The 13,098-nt window shown below is 38.5% G+C and overlaps 1 protein-coding gene and 2 non-coding genes across 3 annotated transcripts in view; all 3 read left to right on the top strand.

Annotated features, from left to right (window-relative positions):
• Nucleotides 1-13,098, top strand: part of WDR43 (WD repeat domain 43) — a 51,287-nt gene that overhangs the window by 26,124 nt on the left and 12,065 nt on the right. Inside the window, 5 exon segments of the mRNA XM_020983768.1 lie at nt 4,179-4,350; nt 5,059-5,142; nt 9,177-9,305; nt 11,192-11,280; nt 11,282-11,327. Coding sequence (XP_020839427.1) covers nt 4,179-4,350; nt 5,059-5,142; nt 9,177-9,305; nt 11,192-11,280; nt 11,282-11,327 — 520 coding nt within the window.
• On the top strand, nt 7,625-7,702 carry LOC144456055 (small nucleolar RNA SNORD53/SNORD92). Its single transcript, XR_013484961.1, has one exon. It is a non-coding gene; the product is annotated as a small nucleolar RNA SNORD53/SNORD92 (small nucleolar RNA).
• Nucleotides 9,796-9,870, top strand: LOC144456056 (small nucleolar RNA SNORD53/SNORD92). The gene has a single exon (XR_013484962.1). It is a non-coding gene; the product is annotated as a small nucleolar RNA SNORD53/SNORD92 (small nucleolar RNA).

Raw genomic sequence — 13,098 nt, 5'->3', positions numbered from 1 at the left:
CCTTTTCCATTTGGCCAATTTTTTTTTTAGGGCATTTTTCTCCTCATTGGCTTTTTGGACCTCTTTTGCCATTTGGGTTAGGCTGTTTTTTAAGGTGTTATTTTCTTCAGTATTTTTTTGGGTCTCCTTTAGCAAGCTGTTGACTTGTTTTTCATGATTTTCTTGCATCACTCTCATTTCTCTTCCCAGTTTTTCCTCTACTTCCCTTACTTGCTTCTCAAAATGACTTTGGAGCTCTTCCAAGGCCTGGGACTGATTCATATTTTTCTTGGAGGCTTTGGATGTGGGAGCTTTGATTTTGTTGTCTTCTTCTGGTTGTATATTTTGATCTTCTTTTTCACCAAAGTAAGATAATATAGTCTGACTCTTTTTGCGCTGCTTACTCACGATCCCAGCCAGTTACTTGAGTTTTAAACTCCTTGTTAACTAAGGTAAGAGTCTGCTTCCAATGTGGAGAGTGTAGTGTCCCAAGCTTCAGGGGTTTGTGTAGCTGTTTTCAGAGATACTTGTAGGGACCTGTAAATTTTCAGTTCTTCCAAGGTGGTATGATAAGGGTCGAGGTGTTTACTCTTTCTTTCCTGGCCTGTGAGTGACCACAAGCATCTTTTCTCTCTTAACTGTGAGGAGGGGTTCCTCTCCGGCCACTACAGGCTCCAGCACGCCAGTGCTCCTCCTCACCCCAGGACCGCCACCCAGAACTGTGACCCAGATCCAAGCACTGGCAAAGCAAGAGATTCCTGCCTCAGCACTGACAAAGAGATGCCTACAGTCCCTCTCTGATCAGCCACTGGATTCCCCCTCAGTGTGTGGGCCGGAAGCTCGGGAAGCAGCGTGCCCCCCCCCCAATGCCAGGCTCTTGGGGAATGGAGCTGAGACCCTGCCTTCCTCTTTGACCACCAACAGAAACAGACTTTTCCCACTGACCTTTTAAGTTGTCTTTGGCATTCGTGGATTGAGGAGTCTAGAAACCTCCATAGCTGCCCGTGATTCAGTCCTCTGAGGCCTGCTCCAGGTTTGCTGCAGCCTGCACGCCCATGCTGCTGCGCTGCGCTCCCAGCCCGGCGCGATACACCTTTCTGATCAATCATCCAGGTTGTCTTGGGCTGGAAATTTGTTTCACTCTGTCTTTTTGTGGGTTCTGCTGCTTCAGAATTTGTTTAGAGCCATTTTTTATGAGTATTTGGAGAGGTTTGGGGGAGAGCTCAAGCAAGTCACTGCTTTCACTCTGCTGTCTTGGCCCCGCCCCTTATTTTGCAGTTTTCTTGTCAAAGATATTCCCATTTCCTTTAGCTCATTTTACAGTTGAGAAAACTCAGGCAAACAGGGTTAAGTGACTTGCCCAGGGTCACACAGCTAGTAAATGTTTGAGGTCAGATTTGATCGCAGGAAGAGGAGTCTTCCTGATTGCAAGCCCAGTGCTTTATCTACAACACCTAGCTGCCCTTTGTTTCTCTCTCTAAATATATTTATCTCTTAATCAGTCCTTTTCTAGTCTTGAAGGATAAGGCCTTCCTTATTATTAACTTATTATTATTAACTGCTTTGTCTGTGCTCTTATTCCTGTGCTCCCTCTCTTGTGCCTGTTCCGTTAACTATTCTCAGCATCATGCATTTCTAGTTTTCTTAGCTATTGTCTTTTAGTTAGGATTCTTCTGTTCCCTCCTGTGTGGATCTTCCCCCCCGCTTTTCAGCTGTGTGTGTCCCTCCCCCCAAAAAAAGAAAGCCAACTTCCTTTTACCTTAAAAAAAGTTCTTTTAAATTATTTATACTTTTTGATTTTTCACTGTAACTATTTTTTCTCTTTTTAAAAAAAATTGTCTGTCCCTCCTACTCTTTCCCCACCATGGAATCCCTTTGTTCCTCCTTGAGTAAACACAAAAACCAACCCATCAGTGCATAACTGCGTAGTCCAACAAAACACATTCCCACATCAGCCTTGTCTCTTTCAGCATTTTAAGTTTATCACCTCTTTGTTAGGGCTTAAGTTGTGTGTCTCATCTACATTCTTATGGACTTATGATTTGTCATTGCATTGACCCGAGTTCCAAAGTCTTTCCTAGTTGATTTTTTCTAAAATGGTATTGTATAACTTGTTATACAGATCTTCTCAGTTACATCTGAAGCTGTCCTGTTTAATAAGTTCTTGTGCTTCAGTTTCCTCATCTGTCAAATGAGCTGAAGCAAACCACTCCAGTATCGTTGCCAAGAAAATCCCAAAAGGGGTCACGAAAAGTTGGACACGACTGAAACAACCGAACAACAAAAACAAAGTTGTATGCCTGGGTCACAGGGCACAAACATTTCAATAACTTGATGCATATGGTTCCAAATTGATTTCCAGAATGGCTGGACCAATTCATAGCCCCTCCAGCATTTGTCATTTTCTCTAATCTTCTGTCCTGTTTGCCAGTCTGATAATTGTGAGGTGATACCTCAAAGTTGCTTTAATTTGCGTTTCTCTTATTAGTGTTTTAGAGCATTTTTTTGTTGTTGATAGCTTGGATTTTTTCCTTTTGAAACCCACTTGTTGATATACTTCCACCTTAATCTTACTACCCTCTGAAGTTCTAATGTTATTTTCTTGCAATTTTACTGTTACTTCCAGGTAAAATAATCTGTATTTATTACCTTGACTTTCTACTGCACACTCACTGCTGACCCCTTCAACCTGCTTGTGTGTATACACACACACACTCTCTCTCTCTCTCTCTCTCTCTCTCTCTCTCTCTCTCACACACACACACACACACACACACACACACACACACACACACTCACATTCTCACATTCTCACATTCTCTCTTACCAAACCTAGTACCCTCTCCTCAGTCTTCATCCTTCAACAGTATTTCATACTTTTGATTATACTCTCTTTAGTATTAATATACTCTTTCATACTTGGCTTCTATAAAATGGCACTCTTGTCCTCTTTTTATTCCTTTTCAGTCTTCTTATTATCTCCAAAATGTTCATCTCCTAAGGCTGTAGTTATTGCCTGTGCAAATGACTCCATAATCCATTTATCCCTTTGCTTAGCCTCTCTGGAGCTCTACTTTTTCATTTCTGTGTGCCTTCTCTTACCTGTATCTAGAGGTTTTGTGAACATCGCATAACTCAATGTGTCTCCAAGCGAGCTTCTCTTTTAGCTGTGCCTTAAACTTCACTCAACCTTCTTTAATATCGCCTTCTGTGGATAGCTCCTCTATTCCGTCTTTGAACCAGTGTTTGACTCTTTTTTCTCTTCTCCCCCCCCCATCCAATTAATCTTTAGGCTTATGGTTTGTGATTCTGTAGTGTTTTCTATACCTGGGTCTTTGCTCTTCCACTGTAGTTGATTCAGGCCTTGCAATCACCTCTGTGTGTAGAATGGCCATCCTATCTTCCTTCCATCTCTGAGGATCTTTCTGTATTTTACCAGTTTATTTATCAAGCCTTGCTGATCCCCTACTTCACCTTCTCCCCTCCTGTAAGCAAGAAGTCATCTCCTTAAAATTTGTCTGGGCACCTTGTATATACCTCTCTTTGGCACTTCTCATATTTTACCTTGTATCATACTTAGTTTGTCTGTCATATTCTGCCCACCTTTTATTAAATTATAAATTCTTTTAAGGTAGTGTCCTTATTTTATTTGCATTTATTGTATTGTGCACAGTGCTTTGCACATGGTAGATAAATTTTTCTGAATAGAATTATGGTTATAACACCTAAAATGAAAACCTTTAAAGGAAGCAAGAAATTGTATTAGCTTGGTTTTGGATTTACAAGATGTCCTCACAGAGGATCATTAATTAGATTCCTGTGTTTTTATGATGCATTTTGGTCTTAAGTTTTCATAGTGCATCCCACACACTCTTTCTTAGTGTACTCATGGCGCAACTTGCTGGGTACCTGTGTCGATCTGTGGACCTTGTAAACAGTGACTCTCTTCCTTTGTTTTGTAGAGGGTGGTAGAGAAGGTTTGTGTAGTTGTGATAGCCATAGACTATGCAGATAGCTTATGAGCACGAGTATATTCAGTGTACCCTCTCCATCCGGTTTCTACCTTGTTAGGGCATCTTAATATTCTGGGTTACGATGCCCTTCTCTGCCTTCTAATAAGGGGATTCCTGCAGTAAGTTTGAACCTGCTACTTAATCTCGAATGATTTGATCACATCTGAGTTTTTTTTTCCTTTCTAGATACTGCAAAAAGCCTTTGACTTCGAATTGCACTATTCAGATTGCAACATCTGGGAAAGACAAAGAATCAACACCAACACCTATCCCAATTCTAGCAGCAGCTTTTTGTTCAGACAAGCAGTCTTTGCTACTTGTATATGGCAGTCATTTGCAGCCAGCTATTGAAAGAGTGGTAGGTAGATAACTAGATGCTTCTTTTGAATAACTAATATAAAATTATGTATTTAAGGGTGAAGATTTTAATGTGGTATTTTGTTCTGTCTTGGTTTTTAAAAGGTTATTTTCTGGTAGCTACCTGAAAGGTAGCTTTTTTTGAAGTAGGGGAGTGGATCTTAAATTGAATTAGTCGAGACTTTATTATGGAGTTTTATCTCTGGGTGTAGTACTAGCACCCACTGAATTTCAGTGGATCGCCATGTAGTGGATAATGTAATGATTTAATCTTTTTAATTCCTTAAGTTTCTTTGAAAACTTCTGATGAGTTGTTTATGAGCATGCCATTATTACTAGAGTACTTTTAAAAATTCATGTCTGGCAATTGCACATGGTGGATATAGTACAAGCCCAGAACCTGTTATTTTTCTTATTAATGTTACATACTTGTATATAAGAGAGAGGAGGATGTAAAGACATATGGGTCTTTGAGTGGTAAAAAGGAGATTTCTTTATAAATTGAAGTCATTAGCATTAAAAGAGTTCTTTAAAGTCCATAATTTTTAATGACCAGAACACAAATTGCTTTTAGAAGATATATCACATCTTCTAATATATGCGCAATTTGTGCATGTATTTGTACATTGGTGTATGTGTTCAAATTTTTTGTGACTGTGTTTGATTATGGTGTGTCTGAAATTAATTTTTTACTTTTTACCTGTTCCAGTCTTTGAACTCCAGAGAACCCCATATGTGTCTGATAAGAGATGTCAATTGTTGGACTCCAAAAATAGGAATAGCTGTAACAAAGGTGAGTGAGTGTGGTATCAGTTTTGGTAACAGGTTTAAATAAACTATTTAATGAATCAGTCTATCATAATCATTAATCATTAATTCTTTATTATATGTTGGGTATTCCATCAGTTGTTGGGAGCACAAATACTAGGAATGAAACAATCCCAATTCCATTTGGTGGCACCACTCTTGATTCACAGGAGAAAGTGAACTCTATAGCCCTGCTTTTCCCTAGCAGCAGTACCCCTGGAGACTGAGCAGTTTCCCAAACCCTGTTTATCTCTCATCTGCTCATATTAATCCATTCTTGTCGAAATGGGAGCAAGCGATCCCAAACATCTCCCCTACCCCGCCCCATTCTCCTCTCCCAACCTTCTAAGCCTTACTCTACACATGTCCCCTGCCCAGCCCTACCTCCCACTGAGAGTAAGCTTTCCTTCTTCCCTTCACACTTCTTCCATTCACTAGCCCTCACTGAGACCCAGCTTCCCCATGGTGACACCTCCTCCCTGGTCGTCTTCTCTACTGCTGCCCTGCAACTTTGCTCAATACCCACATGTCATGATGGAGTGAGGGAGTTCCTTGCTCCATGGCACATTTAGAGATTTCTTTTACTGCCCTCTTAGCTTTCCTGCTGACCCTATCTCCCCCTATCCCTCCCCATCCCCCTCCAAACCTCACTTTTTATGTTGAAGACATCACTGTCCTGGACTCTCAGCTTTGTAACTTTAATATTTTCTTGGACCCAACTCTTCTTCCACTTCCCATATCCAGTCACTTGCCACATTGTGTCATTTCTGCTTTCTCAGCATCTTTGAAACCTGATCTCTTCTCTGTAGTCACAGCTGCCATCTTGGTTCAGGTCCTCATCATCTCTCACTTTGATTATTTCAGTGGCTGCTTAATTGGTCTTTCTGCTTCAGGTCTTTTCCTGCTCCATTGACTTTGTTATGCACCCTGCTTCTATGTTTCTTAAGCGCAGGTCTGTCTGTGTGACTCCCCTCCTTAGTCAACTCCAGTGGTTCCCAATTGCCTCTAAGATAAATTTTAAACCCTTTCATGTAGCTTTAAAAGTCCTTTAAAATCTGGCCTCTATTTTGAACCTCAGTGACATAGTCTGTCTTTCCCTCTGTCCTCCACAGTGCTCTTCAGCTCTGTCTGGCCTCCTTCCCAAGCAACCCTGGTATACACAGCCTTTCCTGACCTAAGACATTTCCTCCCTCTTTGACTACTTTGTATTCATTTGTATTTGTTCTTAATATAACTTTTGTCTTTCTTGTTAGTGTAAGTTCCCAGCAGGGAGTCTTTCATTTTATTTGTGTCCACCATGGCCTTCCCCAGTGCCTAGCACAGAATATGCTGGCTACTTGTTGGGTGACTGCTCCATTTGGTCCTCTGTTATAATGTATAATTTGTTCTTTGCCCTCATGCCATTCAGTCCGGCATCTCAGTTAATATTCCGATAGCCACTCATCTCAAGTAGTTGTTGCTAGAGTGAACCTGGAAACTCAGTTGAACCTAAGATCTGTACTCAAACTACCTGCTTTTATTCTGTAGGGTAATGATCAAAAGGCAACTTGCAAATTACATTTTCCGCGTCACTAATTACTTCAACATATGCCATATACTTTGAAATGCCCTCCATTTTAATGGACTTTTGATGTTTCCTGAGTTTTATCCCTGTGATTAAGGGAGGATTTCACATTTATGCTTTACAAGGGTTATTAGAAGTAACTTCAATATTTTAATTTTGTAAGGTATTTTGACATATATCAACCCTATAGCATGACTTGTCTCATTCCTGTTTCAAAGGTTTTTGAGTTGCTATATTCCTAAAGATTATTGAAAGAGAAGAACTCCTCTAATTTTATATAAGAGTGTCTATAGCTTAGAGTAATTTTGCTTTAGGCAAATACTAATTGTTCAGTTACCTTGGGGAAAAAACTGCCCAAACTACATTGGGTAAATTGAGGCTATTATTCTAGGTTAATTCAGTGGATCAAGGCTTATGTGAGGGGCAGCTAGGTGGTGCAGTGAATAAAACACAGGCTGTGGAGTCAAGAAGACTTGAGTTCAGATCCAGCCTCACACATTTAGTATCTATATGACCCTGGGCAAGTCACTTGACCCTGGTTGTGGGCCACTACCACCCCCCTGGCCCCCCCCCAAAAGACATGTAATTGGATTGTATTAGGGTTAAAGATACTTTTGTGATTTTTTTTTCTGAGTATAAATGTGAATAAGTGAGTGTTGAAGGTACATCTGAAAATACTCATCTTTGAGAAAAAATTATACATAAAGGTATTGTCCAATGAATTATTAAAGTCACTGTAGATTTTAATTTGCTGATAATCCCTCAAATTGGAGAACAAAAAAGTTAAAGAGAGCATGACACTGTTTTTGATTAAAAACTTGAGGCTCATTAAGTAAAATTATGGTCTTATCAGAATCAGTTTGGTATACTTCAGAAAACAAAACAAAACCATAAGAGCTGGGAGTTGCTGTGATGACTTCCATTTGGTTTCGCTTGTGGCTGAGTTTCATAGGTGATGCTTTTCTCTTGGCTGTCTGAGCTGTCCTGGCATGTCCCTTAGGTAGCTTTGCTGAAGTAATCAGCTGTGTTTTTAAATGGTAAGTTTTATGAAAGGAGATTTATTGCATTTTTCCTTTTAATGTAATATTCCTACTTGAAAATTCTTTATAAACTAAATCAGTAATAGAATTAAGAATTAAGTTTGATAAATATGTAGTTTTATAATTGAGAAACTTGTTTGTAGGCAAATTAAAGTATACATGTTTCTCCAGTAAAATTAATTTATCATCTAATTTAAATCTTCAATCAAGGTTAGATTTTTTTAAAAAATCTGTTACATTGTGGAGAAACTAATGCCATATTATTAAAAAAATTTTTTTTTTACTAATTTGATTTATCAACAATCACTTCCATAAGCTTTTGAATTTTAAATTTTTCATCCTCCCTCCCCAGACAGAATGCAGTCTGATATAGGCTTTACATATACATTCCTGTTAAACGTATATTCCCATTAGTGATGTTGTAAGGAAGAATTAGAACCAATAGGAGGAACCACCAGAATGAGGAAACAAAACAGAAGGAAAAAAATAGCAAATAGTACGTTTTGATCTGCATTCAAACTCTGTAGTTCTTTCTTTGGATATGGATAGCATTTTCCATCATGAGACCTTTGGAGATGTCTTAGATCCTTGCATTGCTGAGAAGGGCTAAGTCTATCAATGTTAGTCATTGCACAGCCTGGCTGTTACTATGTACAACATCCTCCTGGTTCTGCTTACTTCACTTAGCATCAGTCCATATAAATCTTTGCAGGTTTTTCTGAAGTCCATCTGCTCATCATTTCTTATGGAACAATAGTATTCCATTACATTCATATACCACAACTTGTTCAGTTATTCCCCAGTTGATGGGCATTCCTTCAGTTTCTAATTCTTTGCCACCACAAAAAGATGTTATAAATATTTTTGTCATGTGGGTCCTTTTCCAGTTTGTTTAATCTTTTTGGGATACAGCCCTAGAAGTGCTATTGCTGGGTCAAAGGATATGCACATTTTTATAGCCCTTTGGGCATAGTTTCAAATTGCTCTCCAAAATGGTTGGATCATTTCACAACTCCACCAACAATGCATTAGTGTTCCAGTTTTCCCACATCTTCTCCAACATGTATCATTTTCCTGTTTTGTCATGTTAGCCACTCTAATAGGTGTGATGTGGTATCTCAGAGTTGTTTTGATTTGCATTTCTAATCAATAGTGATTTAGAACATTTTTTCATGACTATAGATGGCTTTAATTTATTCATCTGAGAACTGCCTGTTCATATCCTTTGATTGAAAATGTTTTTAGAGAGAGACTAATACATATTGAATATAGTTCAAATAGCAGATATTTGTGGTATATCTCACCCATTTTGTGATACATCTCGCCATTATTCTTGATTTAAGCTTGTCTGAGTTTAATAATTGAGTCATGTGGGTTTTTCCCCCACTTCTCTTAACATCGTTTCCAATTCTGTAGGTAAGAACACCCATGATGAATTCAGAGGCCAAAGTTTTAGGCCCTGGGATTCCTGGACATCATGCAGCCATCAAACCTACACTGGAGACAGAGAAAACAGAAAGTAAAAGGAGATTAAAGGAGAAGGAGGTAATCGAAGTGAGGGATATCAAATGGTGTGGGTCACTGAGGTGATTCTTCGTTTAATTTAAAGTGACAGATTTTGCAAAGAATGGCACATTCACCAGTTGTCAGTCATTGCTTTTGTTGCCATTGAATCCTTCAAAAAGGCTGATGGCACCTTTGCTACCACATACTATGTCTAATTTGTATTAAGTTTTTTTGTTCTGTTTGTTTTTCCATTAAGACAGTGGGAAATATCATCATACTTAATTAGCATTTAAGTCTTAAACCACTTAGAAGTTTGTCAGGCTATTGCTGCTGTCTGTTTTATTTTCCTTTACTGTATTTTAGAGTGTAGTGTCAAGAAAAGGTAGAAAATGACCCTTGCTTTGGACCACTTTTGGGTTAGAAATATAAATCTTTAGTTTTTCCTTGACACATCAGCTAGAAATGAGCATATATGCGTAATCGTTGTCAGGATGTTTCATATGTTACAGAACTAAATAAAAGCCGGTACTTGCTGTGATGATTTCAGTCTGGTTTCGCTTTTTGCTGAGATCCAGTGATGCTTTTCTCTTGGCTGTCTGAGCACGTCTGGCATTCAATCATAGGATCATAGATTGAGAGCCTAAAGGAACTTTAGTCCAGCTTTCTGATGTTGCAGTACATTAGGACACAGTCACAGAGAAGTTAAATAATCTGCCTGGAATCACAGAGCTAGTGCCTAATTAGAATTTGAACTCAGGCCTTTCTGACACCTATTTTAGGGCTCTCTCATCTGCTCCATGATATAATGTTAAGTTTGTATTGTATGCAGTCTCGTAGCCAGAGCCAGGAATCCAAAGAGGATGAAGAGGTGATCCCTGCCCTAGGGTACAACACAGAAAAAGTGCTCTGTACAAAACAGGTCTGAAGTGAGTGGTACAAAGTATTCTTTTTGATATGTAAGGCAGAAGAATGATTTCTTAATTGAGTAATCAAGGAGAAAAGATTTTATAGAGGAAATAGGAACAGGTAAGCTATATCATGAAGAATGTGTAGCCTTTCAAAACATGTAGATTTAAATAGATACATATATACAAATATGCATGCATCCCATATATATGTATGATAGCAGTCAATTCAGTTGAATATCAGTTCAGTTCTAGAGGCTGTTGTTGGCATGTAGAATACATGTAGAATATTGAGATGGAAAACTTTGTTCCTACAGTGACCTCAGATTGTGGAGTGCCTTGGATACCTGGCTGAGTAGTTTAGATTTTACTTGTAGTCAGTTTCATTTGCCTAGATTTTGAAAGTATGGAATAGACCAGTGGCTGACCTGATCAGATCTACTTATAAGTAAAATTAATTTGCCAGATTAAGGGCTAGAGAGAATTGAGGTTGAAATTGTTATTGTAGGAAGCTAATCATATGTCAGGCAGGTGGTAATGGGATTTGAGTAGAATACAGGGCAGGGAATAGAAGTAGACAAATGAGTTTTTAGAGTTGTTAGTATCAGTACAACTGAGAAATTGATTGGGTGAAGGACCGTCACGGACCTACTTTTTTCAGTTCATAAACATTAATCTTTGGAGAATGTAACTAATAATGTTTCATCTGAAAAACACATCGAGTCATCCCTCTTTGTACACTATGATCATATTTCTACTGCAACAAGAAAAATGTATATTGTGGGTGCTATTTTTGTCCCAAACAGTAGCTATTATAATGGATTTTTAGTACAATAGGAAAGAGTTTTTTTTTCACAGAGGGAGAGGTGACAATTGCCCATTATTAGTTCTTAGCTCTTAGATCTGAGTGCATGGACATAGGATAATTGTATGACAACATTGTATTTTAGTGTGTGGCTACATATGCATAATAATGAAGTAGTAGAATGTGCTTTAACCACAGTGTTTTTATTTATTCAGCAAGTTAGCATTGAAGAGCGATTGGGAGCGATGGACATAGACACCACGAAAGAAAAAAGAAAAGGGGACCTAAAGGCGGACAGCTACCCTTCTTCTGGTGCAGGGCCTAGAGAGTAACGACTGCTATATGCTAAATGTAAGGGTCACTTGTTGGTTTTTCATAGATCTAAAATGGTAGCACAATTGCCAGTGATTCATGAACTCTTTCATAATTCATGACATCTTTTTTTGGGGTCATATCCTCTAGCTCTATAAAATATTTTGGTTGATACGAACTAGTGCATGTGATATGATAATGTAGCACATATACGTATGTGTCTGTATGTACTCAAACGTGTTTTAAGAGATTAGATTGTATAATTCTTCAACTGATTCAGCTCATAATCCATGCTGGCCTTTTCATCCACCTTCTCCATAGAGGAGCTGCTATCTGGTGTTGTAGAAGCTTTCCTCCCATGGCATTTTAATGTCTCACAGAGACTGGTGCCATGGTGGGAAGCAAGGATGTCACATCCAGATGTCTTTGTGCTACGTGACCAGCTTGCTACCTTATCTAAAGATATTTCCAGAGTACCTTAAATTAAAAAAAAAAATTGAGTGTGTGGGAGGGTTGTGTGTGTTTTAAGCATATCATGGTCAGGACATGATGGCATACCTCCTTTCTATGTAGAGATTGCTTAAGGGGATGCAATTTCTTGTATAATATTTCTAGTTTCATTATATAATAATACTTTAGCTTTTAGTAACTTAGACTTTTTATCCTTTTTGTCAATTAAGTGAATTTTCAGAGTTTACTACATCATGTATTATATCTTTTTCTGAGGAAATCTAATGATGTTAAATAAAATTTTAGTTTTTAATTATTTTAACATTTTTAAACTGTAAGTTGGACTAATTTTCAGTTATGTAATGAGGTTCATCTCTACGGTAAAATCTTTATGTTCACAGAGTTTTACGTTAGTTTTTACTAATTAGCTAGAATTCTCACATGAGCACTGCTCTAGTCGATAGATCTGGATTCTCAAATCTCACTGTGTGACTTTAACCTCCCTGGGTTTTGTTGTCTTCATCTGTAAAGTGAGAGGGTTAGAATAGATGTCTCCTGAGGACAAGTCCAACTGTACAAATCAATCAGTAAACGTATATTAAGTGCCTGCTATGTGCCAGGCACTGTGCTAAGCACTGGGGATACTAGAAGAGGCAAAAGACGGTCCCTGCCCTAAAGGAGCTTACCATCCAATAGGGGAGACTACATGCAAACAACTATGTACAAAATGAGTAATATACACGATAAGTAAGAAATAATTAATAGGCAGAAGGCACTGGAATTATGAGTAGTTGGGGGAGGATTCCTGTAAAAGATGTTTAATTGGGACTTAAAACAAGCCAGGGAGGTCTGTAGGCACAGTTGAGGAGAGCAGAAGACTGGAAAGGTAGGAGGGAGCTAAGTTAGGAAGGGCTTTGAATGCCAGAGAGGAACATTTTGTATTTGATCCTGGAGGCAGTCAAGAGCCACTGGAGATTGCTGAGTGGATCTTTGACACAGGATCCTGTGAGATATTGTGAAAGTAGTAAACTGAGTTTCAGGAAGGTTGAAGTGGCTTGCCTTTATTCACACACCTGGGGAAGAGCCCGTCCCAGGACTTAAAGCCAGGTCTGGTGATTGCATATCCAAGGCACTTTTTCATCTTTAATGGGGAAATTTTTATGGTTTGTAAAGAAAAGTTATTTGTTGAAAAATTATAATCAAAATATATTTCCTCTTCATTCTAAAAACTGAAGCTTTCGCATTTTCCATGGGTCACAGTATAGCAATTAAGTTGTCTTGCCCCCATTTATTTTTGTTGTTAAGGGTACCTTACAGGGTTTTCCTTTTAGGTTTAAAATTTAGTAGCATCCTTTTTACC

This window comes from Phascolarctos cinereus, unplaced genomic scaffold, assembly GCF_003287225.1.
Source record: "Phascolarctos cinereus isolate Bilbo 61053 unplaced genomic scaffold, phaCin_HiC Scaffold_2;HRSCAF=192, whole genome shotgun sequence".
Classification (NCBI taxonomy): domain Eukaryota; kingdom Metazoa; phylum Chordata; class Mammalia; order Diprotodontia; family Phascolarctidae; genus Phascolarctos; species Phascolarctos cinereus.
Note: the sequence above shows the minus strand (reverse complement) of the source record. Positions and strands in the feature narration are given on the sequence as shown.